Below are 18,382 nucleotides of genomic sequence, written 5' to 3'. Positions count from 1 at the left end.
AAAAGGTATGTGAAGTCTCTCAGTCGTGTCCGACTCTTTGTGACCCCATGGACTGTGTAGCCTACCAGGCTCCTCTGTCCATGGGATTTTCCAGGCAATAGTACTGGAGTGGATTGCCATTTCCTTCTCCAGCAGATCTTCCCGACCCAGGGATGGAACCCAGGTCTCCCGCATTGTATACAGACACTTTACCGTCTGAGCCACCAGGGAAGTCCATAAAAAGGTATATACACTTACAATTAATACACTGCCACCTAATTGCTCAGGTGTAAGAGGTTACACTAATTTACACCTCCACCAATTCCATTATATTCCATTATATGCTTAATGATCTCTCCAGACAATTTAAAAGATTTTTCCCACTTTTGAATTAATAATTCTAAGATATATTAACTAGAATTTAGGGAACAGATAAAGAATAGAGGCATGGGGCATATGTGGTTCTGTCCAACTCTTTGTAACCTCATGGACTGTGTACCCTGCCAGGCTCCTCTGTCCATGGAATTCTCCAGGCAAGAATAATGGAGCGGGTAGCCAGGCCCTTCTCCAGGTATCTTCCCAACCCAGGAATCAAACCTGGATCTCCCATAATGCAGGTAGATTCTTTACCATCTGAGCCGCAGGGAAGCTCAAAAGTTTCATGGAATTCTCCAGGCAAGAATATTAGAGTGTGTATCTGTTCCCTTTTACAGGGGATCTTCTCGATCTAGGAATTGAACCTGGGTCTCCTGCATTGCAGGGAGATTCTTTATCATAGGCCCCAAATAAAGAATAAGACCTGACTTATTATGTTAATGGCTCTTAGAGATAATGCTGACTGTAATAAACACACTAACAAAACCTAGCTAAGGAAAACAGGCATTTGAAAGTCCATGAGTTTTTCAAATTTTACCTTTTGTAGTAGGCTGGTACCACTTTTCTACACAGACATTAATGATAAAACTTCCTGGGTTTTCCTTGGGGTCTTCCCCATTTGTTTTCTGTTTCTTTTTTCAGTTTATTTGCTTTGTATCTCTCAGCCATTGAGACAAGATCCTCTGGGACACTCTGAAGCCAATAAATGTCTTATTAGGATTGAGATGATTCCTTTAACATATCAGCTTTTCTATAACATGCTAAAATGCCTCCAAATAGTCAAAGAATTTCCACAATTGATTGCAGATACCTTCCAAACAGAATGGAATGTGTTCCTCTGCATAGTCAGCACTGAATTTTCAAGGTATAACAACCAGTCTGGTGGTAAAACCCCCTGTCAGTAGATACACAGCCTTCCTGCTCACATGGCCCTTCAGCTGCTTCCCAGTGCCTTTATCTGGTGCCATTTTCTCCTCTTGAGGCCTGAGGACGTGCCCTGCTTCCTCTACACTCTCCAACCTCCACCCACGGGGCTTTTCTTCAGCAGCGTTCAGTGACACTCCTCCACATTAGAACAGGTTCCCCAGTTATACATTATATTATATCATCATATTATATTATAGCACCTCATCTTTGCCATGTTACAACCCTCAAAACACACATAATTATTTGCTTAATATCTGTATTCCCTGACAGGCTGTAAGGCCCAGTACTTAGAATAAACCTTGAAAATAAACTTAAGAAAATAGAGTTGCATATTCTCACCTGATTTGCTCTTTCCAGAATATTAATTAATTCACCAGCAATCTTCCAATCATTTCTAGTGATAAGGGTAATAGATACCCCGGTCCTCCTTCAAGCGGGGGAAAAAGTTAATGTAATTTGATTTATAATTTATATTAATGATTCAGCTAGCAAAACTGAATAAAAGTATAGCAAAACATCAGTTCTTTCACAAGCCCAACTATGTAGGATGCAGTAAGATTTAGCCATTCAGACAAAGAAGATGTAGTACATATATACAATGGAATACTATTAGCCATAAAAAAGAATGAAATAATACCACTTGCAGCAACATGGACGGACCTAGAAATTATCACAATAAGTGAAGTAAATCAGACAGAGAAACACAAATACCATATGGTATTATTTATACGTGGAGTCGAAAATATGATACAAATGAACCTATCTCTGAAACAGAAACAGAATCACAAACATACAGAACAGACTCATGGTTGCCAAGAGGGACGGATTTAGGGGAGAAATGGAGTGGGAGGTTGGGGATAGCAGTGGAAGCTTTCATACATAGGATGGCTAACAGCTAGTTCCTACTGTGTACAGCACAAAGAACTATTAATATATTCAAAATCCTGTGATAAACCATAGTGGAAAAGAATATTAAAAAATGTATATATATGTATCACTGAACCACTTTGCTGTACACCAGTAATTAACAAAACATTGTAAATCAACCATACTTCAGTTTTAAAAAAAAACATTTAGGCATTGAAATAGCAATTTGGGATCTAATCTGCAGCTGATCAAACAGCACATCACAGGGGTTTTATGACTCTGCTCGAAGAGAGAAAGCAAAAGTCTTCTTTTTCAAGGTAAGGACAGTCTGTGAGAAGAATGAGGGGTCTCCCCGGGGTTGGTGGGCAGGCTCCACAGACTTACCCTGCTCTCCCGGTACGTCCCACTCTGTGGACATATTCTTCGATGTTTCGGGGAAAATCATAATTATAGACATGCGTTACATCATGGACATCAAGACCACGAGATGCTAAATCAGTAGCAATCAGTATTCGCACTTTACCTGAAGAGTGAAACCCAAAGAATATGGACACATTCTGAAAGAATACAGACACATTCTGAAAGAATACAGACACATTCTGGTACAAACCAACCCAAGACATATCTGTCCCCTATTAGCTAATCGGGTGAAATATTACTGCTTTGAATATTAAAAAAAAACTTAAAGAGAGTGCATGGGGAGAGGTTACTTAGTCTTTCTTTTTTTTGGCCACAAGGCATGTGGGACCTTAGTTCCCCAACCAGGGATGGAACCTACACCCTCTGCACTGGAAGTTAGAGTCTTAACAACTAGGCCACCAGGGAAGTCCCTACTTAGTCTTTTTTAACTGCTAGCAATTTACAACAGAATAGATACCACCATCCAAATGGTTCATGAATCATGTCAAAGATATATACCTTTCAGGTAAATTAAGACAACCATCCCCCACTGCAAATTCTTACCTTGATATCTAGGTTTTAAACATGGGCTGGAGAAAGAGAATCTGATTAACATTTAGAGCTAGTTCTGGGATCTGTTAGCTGAAGGCAAATATTAGACATGGGTTCCATGAAAGGTGCTATCACTCAGGAAGACCAAGCATTGGGCAGTTTTAAACTGCAATACTGTGTAAATGTACCTGTTTTAAAGCTTTTTAATGCTCTCTCTCTATCACTCTGTTCTCTATTGCCATGCAGAGACTCTACTGATATACGCCGGATACCCAGGTCACTTGATAAATGATCAGCCCTAAAACAAAAAATAAAAGTCAGGGGTCTAATTGCTTATTTGAATACCACAATCAATTCATTACTGCTATCTCCCCTGGCAAGAGTCTGAAGTAATAATGTACATATTCTAAGACATACACCCTTCCCTCGTTTGAAATGATTATACAAATAGAAACAATGCTAAAACAAACACATGACTGATGATTTCAATGTAAAAAATATACTCACACAGCTTTCCGGCTGACAAATATTATGACTTTGTCCTTAGGAGACATGCTGTCGATGAAAGCTTGGATATGTGATCTTTTCTCATCTTCTGTGGTGACAATTATATTTTGTGTCACGGTACTTACAGCCTAAAGGATTCACAGATCATAGTACATCAACATTAATGGGTAAACTCCTTAATGGCTTGAAATCCATCTTACTTCTGTCGTTGGTTAAATGCTTTAATAATAAATTGCCAGCAGAAAAAATGGTAAGTTCTTCCAAAAATCTCCCGTTCCTACTCAAGGATTTAGAGCTTGGTCTTTGATTTTTACCACTTAGTTACCCAAGATAAGCTCGGAATTTCGAATACTTGTCAATGAGCTGAAAGCAACTGGTTGCTATCATATGAAAAGGAATAACCATGGTTGAGGCCAAGCTTACATTAACCATTGCCATAAATTATGGCTATAGCCTTTACAATGTTCAGCTTATGACACTAAGAGCTTCAATTAAGTATTGTGACAACTTAATACAAAATTTCCAAATATCATTGTTACCATTTTTCTGCCCCCAAGATGAAATAGATTCTAAAGTCTTTATCCTGTCTTTTGTGAAATCTAATAAAATGAGCCTAGGCAACAACTTGTTATTAATTACCACTGATTTAAGTAAAAGGTCAATTTTCATTAATAATTAGTTAAAAGGCCAATTTCAATTATGAAGTGAAAGGCCAATGAACTTTATAATGGCAGAACAGTTACAAAATTAATAAGATATAAATAGTAATTAAAAATAAGCTTACGACTAGATCCAAAGTACCAACATACACAATCATGGGCTCTTTCAAATAAGATTGTGCGAGTCTGCGAACAGCATATGGCCATGTTGCACTAGAGATAAAATGTAATACAAAAATGTTAAAATGTTTATTAGGAATCAAATACTAAGTTTCCCTAAGAATGCTATGAACCAAATTACCCAGGAAAGACAAACAGTACTTTTTAATGAGGCTGACTTCACAGAAAATATATGCTTCATAATGAACTGCTCAAAGAAGCTACTAAATTAAATCTTCAAATAAGTTTAATAGGTTTATAAACAAAAGGTGAAGGAGAGGTATACCTTTCCCATCTATGGGGAGCTAAAATGAATTCAGGTGTTAGATTAGTTTTCTCTTGGCCTTTAAAAATGGTAAAAAATAAAAGTAAAAACCCAGCATTTTTCATACATTGTGTGTGTGTGCGCACACGCTCAGTCGTGTCTGACTCTTTGCAACTCAATGGACTGTAGCCCGCAGCCTCTTCTGTCCATGAGATTTTCCAGGCAAAAATGCTGGAGTGGGTTGCCATTACCTACTCCAGGGTATCTTTCCAACCTAGGAATCAAACTTGAGTCTCATGCATCTTCTACATTGGCAGGCAGATTCTTCACCACTGCACCACCTGAGAGCCCTTTCATACATTGTCGGCAGACAAAACCAAGAGCTTGAGCCAAATAAAAACATTTTAACTGTAATGATGATTGGATATGTAAAGTCAGATGTTTCTTCAGTCATATGTTATGAAAACAACCACCTTCTGTACTTTCATACTAATTAACAAGGTTTACTTAGGAAACAAAATGAATAAATTTACTGTATTTCCCCAGTTATATACTCTTCCTTGCTTCAGTTTTATCTTGGCTAAAAAGTGTTCTGTGATCAAATATTCACCTCTAAGGACAGATGGTTACTTTTTCCAATCTTAGACCCCCTGTAGTTTCTCCAGGATGTTTTCATAAAAATCTTATTTTTAATTCAGGAAACCCAATAGTCATTATTAAACTGTTGCACTGAGTTGCTATACTAAGTGATAACATATCTTTCACCAACAGATCTCAAAATACTTTTAAGTAAGACCATTCCCATAGAAAAGAAGTGCAAAAAAAGCAAAATGGCTGTCTGGGGAGGCCTTACAAATAGCTGTGAAAAGAAGAGAAGCGAAAAGCAAAGGAGAAAAGGAAAGATATAAACATCTGAATGCAGAGTTCCAAAGAATAGCAAGAAGAGATAAGAAAGCCTTCTTCAGGGATCAATGCAAAGAAATGGAAAACAACAGAATGGGAAAGACTAGGGATCTCTTCAAGAAAATCAGAGATACCAAAGGAACATTTCATGCAAAGATGAGCTCAATAAAGGACAGAAATGGTATGGACCTAACAGAAGCAGAAGATATTAAGAAGAGATGGCAAGAATACACAGAAGAACTGTACAAAAAAGAGCTTCATGACCCAGATAATCACCATGGTGTGATCACTGACCTAGAGCCAGACATCCTGGAATGTGAAGTCAAGTGGGCCTTAGAAAGTATCACTATGAACAAAGCTAGTGGAGGTGATGGAATTCCAGTTGAGCTATTCCAAATCCTGAAGGATGATGCTGTGAAAGTGCTGCACTCAATATGCCAGCAAATTTGGAAAACTCAGCAGTGGCCACAGGACTGGAAAAGATCAGTTTTCATTCCAATCCCAAAGAAAGGCAATGCCAAACAATGCTCAAACTACCGCACAATTGCACTCATCTCACACGCTAGTAAAGTAATGCTCAAAATTCTCCAAGCCAGGCTTCAGCAATACGTGAACCGTGAACTTCCTGATGTGCAAGCTGGTTTTAGAAAAGGCAGAGGAACCAGAGATCAAATTGCCAACATCTGCTGGATCATGGAAAAAGCAAGAGAGTTCCAGAAGAACATCTATTTCTGCTTTATTGACTATGCCAAAGCCTTTGACTGTGTGGATCACAATAAACTGTGGAAAATTCTGAGAGATGGGAATACCAGATCACCTGATCTGCCTCTTGAGAAATTTGTATGCAGGTCAGGAAGTAACAGTTAGAACTGGACACAGAACAACAGACTGGTTCCAAATAGGAGTTCGTCAAGGCTGTATATTGTCACCCTGCTTGTTTAACTTATATGCAGAGTACATCATGAGAAACGCTGGACTGGAAGAAACACAAGCTGGAATCAAGATTGCTGGGAGAAATATCAATAACCTCAGATATGCAGATACCACCACCCTTATGGCAGAAAGTGAAGAGAAACTAAAAAGCCTCCTGATGAAAGTGAAAGTGGAGAGTGAAAAAGTTGGCTTAAAGCTCAACATTCAGAAAATGAAGATCATGTCATCCAGTCCCACCACTTCATGGGAAATAGATGGAGAAACAGTGTCAGATTTTATTTTTCTGGGCTCCAAAATCACTGCAGATGGTGACTGCAGCCATGAAATTAAAAGACGCTTACTCCTTGGAAGAAAGTTATGACCAACCTAGATAGCATATTCAAAAGCAGAGACTACTTTGCCAACAAAGGTCCGTCTAGTCAAGGCTATGGTTTTTCCTGTGGTCATGTATGGATGTGAGAGTTGGACTGTGAAGAAGGCTGAGCGCCGAAGAATTGATGCTTTTGAACTGTGGTGTTGGAGAAGGCTCTTGAGAGTCCCTTGGACTGCAAGGAGATCCAACCAGTCCATTCTGAATGAGATCAGCCCTGGGATTTCTTTGGAAGGAATGATGCTAAAGCTGAAACTCCAGTACTTTGGACACCTCATGCGAAGAGTTGACTCATTGGCAAAGACTCTGATGCTGGGAGGGATTGGGGGCAGGAGGAGAAGGGGACGACAGAGGATGAGATGGCTGGATGGCATCACTGACTCAATGGACATGAGTCTGAGTGAACTCCGGGAGTTGGTGATGGACAGGAGGCCTGGCATGCTGCGATTCACGGGGTCGCAAAGAGTCGGACACGACTGAGCGACTGAACTGATCTGAAGGCTCTAAAATCAAATGAATTCTGTTCCACTGGTTCTACTTTGCAGACTGGCAAATTAAACATATACCTACCTTGTCATAACTGTCTGCCTGTCTGGACGTACATCTAATAAAATCTTCATTATCTGGGGTTCAAATCCCATATCCAGCATTTTGTCAGCTTCATCTAATACCTGCATTAGAAAGGGCCCGATTAGGGGAATTTCCTGGTGGACCAGTGGTTAAGACTCCTCGATTTCACTGCCGAGGATGTGGGTTCAATACCTGGTAGTGGAACTAAGATCCTACAAGCCACACAGCAAAGCCAAAAAAGGGCTAGATTAGATGTGGATGGTAGCTAACATATATGTTCTTTCCCTATGAATATTAAGATAACTTTCTCATTTCCTCCACTACCTAAACTATATGTACTTGCAACACCATTGATTTGACAACCAATAAGTTTCTAAATATATTCAATGAAAATATAATTTAAATGTCTAAAGTAGTCACATGGAATTCTTTAGTACTTATCTGCATTTTCTAACATTTATAAAATATTAAAATGGAATTATCTTTAAAATGTATATTTTAACAAACTAGAGGGAATGAGAAGCATTCCTAGGATTTAAAACTATTATGAAATGGACAGCCATTCTAAAAGGTTTGATGAGAGCTAAGTTCTTCCTCCCAGGGCCCCAAACCCCTGCTCCAACATTACCAGGTAGGTTATGCTTTTCAGGTACACAAAGTTATTCATCTGTAGATCATGGAGTCTTCCGGGAGTGGCAATGATAATGTCTGCACCTTTTGATAAGTCTTTTATTTGTCCATCTCTATCGCCACCACCATATATACAAACACTTTAAAAAAAATACAGAGGTTCATGTTCAGGTGGGGAATACCCCTTCACAATTCAAAATCCCAACGAACCTAAGCCCATTTGGGGTATAAAATTTTAAAAAGTATATAAATCAAAAGTATCAGGCTAAGTATAGTCCTGGCCCCTTTCTGAGAACGATCCATAGCTATCAACCCACACTGATGTGTCCTACAAGGTCCATGTTCGAATCCTCATTACCTGACCCCACCACCCCAGCTACAGTCAATTTGAATGAAAGGTAATCAATGCCTGGCCACATACTGAGCCAATCGGCGTCTCATTATGTGTGAAAACAATGAGGAGGATGTCTAAAGCTACAGAGGATTAAAATGCTGGTGCAGGAATGGCCAAAGAAAGCAACTCACCTTTTAAGACCTCTGTATGAGTATTCAGAGCACTCGGCATCCACCTGCAGAGCCAACTCGCGAGTTGGGGTGAGGACTAACATACCAGGCCCATTCCTGGCTCTTTGGAGAAAAAGCATATCAGTATCCATCTCAGGCACACAGGACCTTCGTCCAGTGCCTTCAAAATCGGCAGCAATGAACATCTAAGTCATCAACATGCACCTCTCATAAAAAGCGGAGAAATAAAAACAGCCTGACCAAAGAATCCTAGAGCCCAGACACGAGCCTTCTCATGGAACACAGCAGGTGCTTTTCTGTGTCAGACATTCTCAGAGGACTGTACTGAACTTGGTCATTTGAATAACCTGTTTCCAACATCTCACTGTGAAGACTTGTGGTGGATATTACCTGCTGCTTCCTGAAAATGTTTCATCCATTTATATCCACCAACACAACAGAAAGTGATTTTTCCCTGAGATGAGGCACTCCCCTTAGACCAGTGCAATCAAACATTGCATTTTTTGGAATTCTTATCTACTAAACCCCTAAAGAATACCCAGATGTAGAAATTCTTACACAGGTTGGGAGTCAATATGAATAAATCCAGGCATTAAGTAGGACAATGTCTTCCCTGTTCCAGTCTGGGCTACTCCTATCAGATCTATTCCTTGTAGGATGATTGGCCACGCCTGTGACTAGAACAGAATGATATATATTAAAATAAAAAGTGCATTTCTTTCTGTCAAGTATTCCTCCTCTCCCAGCCCCAAACTTCTCAACATTTTGAGTGCTAGGCAGTGGTGGGTGTGCTGGGAGGATGCTTATAAGAGACAGCTGTTCCTGGTGTTATACATTCAAATGACCAGAAATTGGCAGGGGGAGGAGGGGGGAGCCAGTGAAATGTTAGAATTAAAGAAAGCATACCTGAATTGGTGTTGGCTTTTGAAAACCTGCCTTTTGAATATTTCTCATAACTTCAGGGTAACAGTGAAATGCATCCTCAAAATTACAAGTAGGGTTAGGAAGAGGACGTTTCTCACCATCTTTCAGGTCATCGCAAATTATATTATAATTTTCCTTCCTTTAAGAAAATAGAACAAGGATTAAGGATTAGTGGCTTTGATCACTCTACTCCCCAAGCAAGAAAATTTTTCCAACATTAAGGGCATATCTAGGAATTCAACAGCAACTGATTGAAATCAGACTGTTGGTTAAATTATAGTCAAAAAGTAATACGAAATAGAAGCTAGTTCATCTTTTTTTTTTTTACCAGAACAGTTCCAGAGAAGAAAAATAATTACACTGTACGCATGAAAGCCAATGAAAATTTCATGAAAAGGTTGAGAATAGAACCTGAAAATTATATGCTTCATGAATCAAAGTCAGATTTGGCAAACACCTGAGGGCTTATAACATTTCACACACATTTCCTTAATTAATCCTCAGCAATCCTTTGAAGTGGGAATTACTCTCATTGGACAGATGGTCTTTAGTTATGGTCTGTCCATGGTCAGAGCCCTACCTCAATCCTAGAATAACTGCTCTGTCTGCTGTACCATACTATCTTAGTTTTATAAAATATATTAATAGGAAAAATGTTACCATTAGGACTTTTAGTTCCATATAATAAGGATTTAAAAGTAAGAAATTATTCTACTATTCAGATATCAGATCAATTTCTTATGATTCTCAACAGTTGTAGGAAGAATTCTATAAAATTACTGCCAAATACGACAGAAACTAACCATGTCTCTCTTTAAATTTAAACATTAAAATTCAGTTCCTCAATTATATGGGCTATATTTTAAGTGTTTAATAACCATATATGGATAGTAACTCCTCTAGACACAAATACAGCCCATTTTCCCTCTTTGCCAAAAGTTGTACTGATCAGCAATCCCTAATATATGATTTCAGATGCAACCAAGTTTTCTTTTGAATATGGAAGCTAAAGTTTCAAATGCAATCATTTAAAGTCTTTCCTGAGTGAGCTAATTTACTAGCCTAATTCTGCAAATACTCACTAAAAAGTATTAAAACTAACCCACCTCCAATTGTCTACTTGTTCTTGTGACATTGAACTTGTTTTTTCTGACTCTATGTAAAAGTTTTTCTTAACCGGAGGCAAACCTGGGGAAAAAAACAAAATTTAAACTTCAATGAATAATGAGAATTCACATTTTACTGTCATTTATTCAAAGCAATAGAAATCAAACTAAAATATATATCAAGGTCGCCTTGCAGACATGGGGATTTTAGACAGTTGTTCTATACTTTGCCAACCTCTAGGAGATCTCCATTTTTGGTTTGTCTTTCAATTTCATTTTTCACCCAAGAACAAGATCTTGAATAATTAAATACAAAATAAAATAAACCATGCTTCATAAGACACTCAGTCATCACAACTGACGAATCTTTTCTCATAGCAGACTAACTTTCTTTGCTTTGAAGATCCATCCCATTAGTGTTAAGGAATAAAATATTTACCCTTATTCTATTCTCTGAAGCTACTTTGTTTTCTTTTTTAAATGCTCATCAGGACTCCACCAACTTAAATCCTTTCTCTGTCCCCTATCTCTGCCCCAAATCTTCTAACACTTGTGTTGTGATGGCATTGGACAGGCTGACCACCATAGTCACATAGTAATGGTCACTGCTTAACTTTAAATAAATGGTGTTGTTTTTCTGTCTCATTCTGATCAAATGAAGCTTGAATTTACTCTGAAATTCAATGAATAATATGGAACATTATATTTAATTCCAAGTGAGAATTTAAAAAATCTGTTTCCTCAAGAACTGTATATACTTATTAAATGTTTCCTCCCTTTTATTTTGCCCTTCTTGGTTAAGAAACTCCAAGATCAACTTTTGCTCAGTCACAGCAAAATGTTAACTTACAGTTGGCAGGTTTACTCACTTCATTTCCCTTTTGTCCCAATTTTCTAATTTTATTAAACTTGTGCAGTGAATTGTCTCAAAGAAGATGAGATATCAAATTTTAACCTTCCATTTATAACATAAACCACAACACAGGCATAGAAACTATCATGCCCTAGGCACTACTTATAGCATTTCAAATTATACTGTCATTTTGCATATAGATTTCATTACTAAGAGCAACACTTTTTTACAGAGGCTGCTGCTGCTAAGTCACTTCAGTCGTGTCCGATTCTGTGTGACCCCACAGATGGCAGCCCACCAGGCTCCTCTGTTCCTGGGATTCTCCAGGCAAGAACACTGGAGTGGGTTGCCATTTCTTTCTCCAATGCATGAAAGTGAAAAGTGAAAGTCAAGTCGCTCAGTCATGTCCGACTCTTCGTGACCCCATGGACTGCAACCCACTAGGCTCCTCCATCCATGGGATTTTCCAGGCAAGAGTACTGGAATGGGTTGCCATTGCCTTCGCCATTTACAGAGGCTAAAAACCTCAATTAAGAGGAACAACAATATACTATAGAAAAATGCTGGGATCCAGCACTAACCTGCCCACTTTTTCTCATTCCATTTCAAAATGTTTTCTCGGAATTTATCCCAATCAATCAATTTCTGCTCTCCTGAAACATCCTTCATTGCATCTTTTCCATCTGAAAGTTGGACAGCAGCAACACCTGTTAAAAAATTCCACATCAGTTTCCAAACAAACCCTCCCAATATAAAATCCCAAGCCATTTTTCAATTTTCTGTTTTAATAACCCAACAATAATAATGCCTGAAACATAAAATTTAGGAATTTGGTACAACAGTGCCATGACAATTCTGGTCATGGTTTGTCAGTTATTTACTTCAGATTTCTGAAAGGCAAAAAAAAAAAAATAAAAATAAAATAAATACTGGAGAAGTTAAAAAGCATGAGAGCCTAGTGTTTGCTAATAAATCACACATCACTAAATCTTTATAATAATCCTGTGTGGCAGATGCTACCCCTGGTAAACAGAGAAAATAGTATCCTAGAGGCTTTTTGGAGGTACTTTCCCAAGAAACACCAAGATGCAAGGTTGCTAGCTGAACACAAGGCTCTCCTGAAAATGGCTTAATAATGGCTTTCTCTCTAGTCCAAGTATATTTGAGATTTTTAAAAATATCAAATACTTAAGCAGTTTTCAAAGTTAGTCACATTCCAGGGAAATAACCATAGACAGAAGGCTAGGACTAACCCTTGCTCTACTATCAACAGTGAAGTATATTAAAAGGTTATTCTGTTTTACTCCAAAGTAAAACTGCTAGACTTAACCACAGATATTAAGTGTTTCAGTTTGAGGAAAAGTATTCTGGATTTCATAGAAAAAAATTCCTTCTATAACATACTAGATTTAACGATGGCAAGCCAAAGCTTTGTTATCAGGAAAAACAGCTATAATATGGCTTATGACATTGAATAAAACATTTAAAATTTTACAGGGCTCTAGGGGGCAAAACAGACTTACCAAGTTTGGATTCTGTTTTGTATTCTTCTTGTTTTTTAACAAGATCATCTATCACTGTTTTTGCTTTGCTCTGCATTGCCTTGGTGCCAAAGATTCTTACTTCTGCTTCAGGATACCCTCTTATTATCTAGATTCAAGAGGGAAGGCAGGTGAGACGAGTTCCCTTACCATTCCTCCAGCACTCAGCCTCATGTAGTATAAAAATGTAAAGGAAATACAGGATTGCCTTCAATCACCATCTAAGACATAATGAATGGACTACAGCTTAGATGAGTTCTTAAAAAGAAGTATGAAAAACTTTGACAACTTATCCCACCATATGTTAATAACAGGACAGAAATTAGAGTTAGGAATGACCGTAAGTCACCATCTTTAATGATTTAAGAACATAGAAATTTTACCTGTATTTTTGTGTATGTTGAGCTCTGGATCTCTTTTATATTTGACCCACCACGACCTGTTTTTAAAATAAAAGAATTTTTAAAAAATGAAATGAATTACAGGGAAACTACTACCTACTCTGCCTAAAGAACCTTCTCCAGTTCTTCCCAAATCGTCCAAACAAAGGCTCCCAAGTTTCAGTAATCACGTTCAGTTTGTTAAAAGGGAAGCAGAAGCTTTTTATTCCAAATTGTGTGGGTGACAGGAGGCCCCTTTCCCTAGACACAAAGAATTCATCATCAGTCCAAGCAAAGACTAACTGGATAAAAGAATGTGGATAAATTGGAACCCTTACACAAAACTCTCAACCAAAAAATTCCAATTAAAAATGTTCAAAGGTCTTGAATAGACCCTTCTTTGAAGATTTATGACCAATGCATGTATATAAAAAATGATGAAATCATTGGATATGCAAATCAAAACCACAATGACGTATCACCTGTTAGAACGGCTCATCAAAAAGACAAGGGTTAACAAGTTGGTGAGGACGTGGAGAATGGGAACCCTTGTGCACTGTGGCTAGGAATGGAAATTGATGCAGCCACTATGGAAACAGCATGCAGATTCCTTTAAAAACTAAAAATAGAACTACCTGTGATCCAGCAATCCCACTTCTGGGAATTTAATACACAAGCATTGAGGGACTTCCCTGGTGGTCCAGTGGCTAAGAATCCACCTGCCAATGCAGGGAACACGGGTTCCATCCCTCGTCAGGGAAAATCCCTTAAGCCTCAGAGCAAGTAATAAGCCAATACACCACAACTACTGAAGCCCGATACTCTAGAGAAGCCTGCAACAAGCCAAGAGGAGCCCTCACTCTCCACAACTAGAGGAAGTCCACGCACAATCAAAACTAAATTAATTAAATACATTTTTTAAATCCTTTTTAAAAAAGAATCAAAACTAGGATCTCAGGATGATAGCTGCATTCCCATATTCATTTCAGCATTATTCACAATAGCTCAGAGGTGGAAATAGCCTAAGGATCTGTGAACAGATGCCTGGATGAAGAAAATGTGGTGTATGCATACAATGCAAGTTTTCAGCCTTAAAAGGAAATCCTGCCATTTGTGACAACAGATAAACCTTGAGAGTTAAATGAGTCAATAACAACAACAACAAAAGACCCTGCATATTCCACTTCTACGAGGTGTCTTATGTAATCAAACTTACAGTAACAAAGTAGAATGGCAATTGCCGGAGGGATGGGGGTAGGGGGGGATGATGGGGAAACAGGTGAATGGGGAAATGAATTTTTGATAGGGAGATTCAGTCATGCAAAATGAAAACCTTCTATAGATCTACTACAAAAATTGTTCTCACAGTCAACAATACTGTATGTTGTTTACCACAATTCTTAAAAAGGGGGGAAAACCTTAATTCCAATCATTTCTAAATGCTTTTCAAAAATGGATTTGTAAGACTCAATATATATGAAGAAAAATAACCCTGTTTTTCAGCAGATAAATCATATTCAAGTTAATACCCTACACCTTCTTATCTAAATTGGCTGTCTCATTTGTTGTTCACCGCGGGGTAAGCTGCCAAAGATCTGACCTTTTTCCCCAAAGATTTCATAAGCCTAAGAGTTGGCTCTCCCAAATTACAGTCTCTATAAACTATCACCTAACCTGCCTCTTGAGAAATCTGTATGCAGGTCAGGAAGCAACAGTTAGAACTGGACATGGAAAAACAGACTCCTTTTCCAAATAGGGAAAAGAGTATGTCAAGGCTATATATTGTCACCCTGCTTATTTAACTTATATGCAGAGTACATCATGAGAAACGCTGGGCTAGACGAAACACAAGCTGGCATCAAGACGGCCAGGAGAAATATCAATAACCTTAGATATGCATATGACACCACCCTTATGGCAGAAAGCAAAGAAGAACTAAAGAGCTTCTTGACGAAAGTCAAAGAGGAGAGTGAAAAAGTTGGCTTAAAGCTCAGCATTCAGAAAATGAAGATCATGGCATCTGGTCCCATCACTTCATGGCAAATAGATGGGGAAATAGTAGAAACAGTGACAGACTTTATTTTAGGAGGCTCCAAAATCATTGCAGATGGTGACTGCAGCAATGAAATTAAAAGACGCTTGCTCCTTGGAAGAAAAGTTATGACCAATGGCACCCCACTCCAGTACTCTTGCCTGGAAAATCCCATGGACGGAGGAGCCTGGTAGGGTGTAGTCCATGGGGTCGCTAAAAGTCGGACAGGACTGAACGACTTCACTTTCACTTTTCACTTTCATGCATTGGAGAAGGAAATGGCAGCCCACCCCAGTGTTCTTGCCTGGAGAATCCCAGGGACGGGGGAGCCTGGTGGGCTGCCGCCTCTGGGGTCGCGCTGAGTCAGACACGACTGAGGTGACTTGGCAGCAGCAGCAGATAGCATATTACAAAGCAGAGACATTACTTTGCCAACAAAAGTACATCTTGTCAAGGCCATGGTTTTTCCAGTAGTCATGTACGGATGTGAGGGTTGGACTATAAACAAAGCTTAGCACCCAAGAATTGATGCTTTTGAACTGTGGTATTGGAGGAGACTCTTGAGAATCCCTTGGACAGCAAGGAGATCCAACCAGTCCATTCTAAAGGAGATCAGTCCTGAGTGTTCTGAAGTTGAAACTCCAATACTTTGGCTACCTGATGCGAATAAGTGACTCATTTGAAAAGATCCTGATGCTGGGAAAGACTAAAGGCAGGAGGAGAAGGGGATGACAGAGGACGTGATGGTTGGATGGCATCGCTGACTCCATGGACATGAGTTGGGTAAACTCTGGGTGTTGGTGATGGACAGGGAGGCCTGGCGTGCTGCAGTCCATAGGGTCGCAAAGAGTCGGACACGATTGAGAGACTGAACTGACTGACTGAACTGATCAACTATCAGTTGCATTCAACGCCATCATTTTAGTAGCAAAGTACGTCAGAAACCTCGGGGTGGGGCGGGGGAGGGGACAAGCCTCCTCGCGGGCAGCTGACTGGAGGCGAGGTGGGCGGGGCGGGAGTGATGTAGGCCCCGCCCCGCACCTTCCAGCGCCCCGCTGCGCTCTCACCGATCACGGCGCCCACGCAGTCGTTCTTCAGCTTGAAGGAGAGCGGCGGTTCTCGAATACCCGCGCCCTCAGGCTGCTGGAGGCCGAAGAGCCCCTCTGGCCTCCACCCGCGCAGGTCCTCTGGCCTCTTCCACTGCCTTGGCTCTGCTCCTCCGCCGGGCTCGTATCTGGAGCCCGAGGCAGCGCCTCATCCCGCCGGGAAGCAGCAACCCAGGAGGAGGCGTTGGCGCCGGTTTCCAGCCGAGACATGGCTCCGCGAACAAGATCCGGCCCTGCACCCTCGGAGTGCCGTCGAAGGCTGGTCCTAAGGGGCCGCCACGCAGCCGCGGCTCGGACCCTCGCGCGCCGGAGCCCCGCCCCGGCCGCCTCCCATTGGCGGATGCCACGGCCTGAGCGGGGCCGGACCAATGGCCTCCCACCGTTCTGCGCCCCCGCCAATCCGCGAGCGCCGACATGAGTCCATGCGCCCGCCTCGGGTGCCTTGGGCCTTCCGCGCTCGCATGAGGCCTGGCCGCCGCGAGGACCCGCGTCTCAGTGATGCAGACGCAACAGTCATGTTCACAGTGTTTGTTGTTTTTGAAAGCATAATGCGCAAGTGTTTATTTTAATTATCCCTATTTGAATGGTTTTATTTTTGGAGAACAGCAAGGCATTTTGGACTCTTTACATTCTTTAAAGACTTCCACAGGTTTTGGCAAACACACGTGATCCTCCCACGTGATCCTTCAGAGTAGTTCTAGGTGTGTCCGTGGACTCAGAATCAACCTACCTCACCAGCGCTTTAAGGCGTATTTAAGGTGGAAGCCATAGCACACTGCAACTTGCCTAAACTGATGGGGCAAAGGTCCAGGGGGCCGCCAGCTTCTTCAAAGTGGTTGAAGCCTTGCATCAGGCATGCGAGACACTGGCAGTGCTGCAGTCCAGAGATGTGCCCAGTCTCATGGGTTAAAGTCATACAGACTTAATGAAGATAGTCTGACTTATTCATATTATTCCTTTATTATCTTTTTTTCTTCTTTATTATCTTTTTAAAGTCAATGGAATCTGTAGCGATGTCTCATCTTCAACCCATTTATGATATTGGTAATTTGTATCTTCTCTTTTTCTTAGTTTAACCTGGCAAGAGGTTTACGATTTTTTATTCCCCAAAGAACCATTGGTTTTCTCTTTTGATTTCCTGCTTTCAATTTGATTTTTACTCTTTTATTATTTCTTTTATTTTGCTTACTTTGGATTTAATTTGCTCCTCTTTTTCTAACTTCGTAACGTGCAGACTTAGATGACTGATTCTAGACCTTTCTTTTCTAATATATGAACTTAAGGTTATATATTTCTATCTAAGCAGTTTTCACTGTATCCGACAAATGTTGAGTTGTGTTTTCATTTTTGTTTAGTTCAAGCTGTTGTTACCATCAGGACTTCCTTGGTGGTCAAGTGATTAAGACTGCACTTTAGTGCAGGGGCCCAGGTTCTGTCCTTGGTTGGGGAAGTTCCTCAATGCCTCTGGATACAGGAAAAACAAACAATAAAAGCCAAAAACTATTGTTCTGAAACCAAACTTGAGTCCACTCACCTGCCACACACCAAAGCCAACCTACTGACCCTAGGTTATGGTGAAGAAAATTAGTGTTTATTTGTGGGGCTCCAAGTAATAGAGAGGAAATGAACCCTGAATACACTTTGGAAGGACTGATGCTGAAGCTGAAGCTTCAATACTTTGGCCACCTGATGTAAACAGCTGTCTCATTGGAAAAGACCACAATGCTAGGAAAGATGGAGGGCAGAAGAAGAGGGTGACAGAGGATGAAATGGTTGGATGGCATAACTGATAGGATGGACATGAGTTTGGGCAAACTCCA

At 40.1% G+C, this 18,382-nt stretch overlaps 1 protein-coding gene across 1 annotated transcript; it reads right to left on the bottom strand.

Annotated features, from left to right (window-relative positions):
• Nucleotides 1–930: 930 nt before the first annotated feature.
• On the bottom strand, nucleotides 931–16,772 carry DDX43 (DEAD-box helicase 43). Its single transcript, XM_014480314.2, is given in 17 exon segments — nucleotides 931–1,047; nucleotides 1,621–1,708; nucleotides 2,533–2,671; nucleotides 3,288–3,397; nucleotides 3,607–3,734; nucleotides 4,391–4,478; nucleotides 7,466–7,566; nucleotides 8,094–8,235; nucleotides 8,621–8,722; nucleotides 9,179–9,297; nucleotides 9,527–9,683; nucleotides 10,651–10,732; nucleotides 12,085–12,210; nucleotides 13,027–13,153; nucleotides 13,428–13,483; nucleotides 16,524–16,605; nucleotides 16,608–16,772. Coding segments are annotated over 17 exon segments (1,929 nt in total).
• Between the last annotated feature and the right edge of the window lie 1,610 nt (nucleotides 16,773–18,382).

Source organism: Bos mutus, chromosome 9 (genome assembly GCF_027580195.1).
Source record: "Bos mutus isolate GX-2022 chromosome 9, NWIPB_WYAK_1.1, whole genome shotgun sequence".
Taxonomy (NCBI): domain Eukaryota; kingdom Metazoa; phylum Chordata; class Mammalia; order Artiodactyla; family Bovidae; genus Bos; species Bos mutus.
The sequence above is the reverse complement of the archived record's forward strand: the minus strand, read 5'-3'. Positions and strand labels throughout refer to the sequence as shown.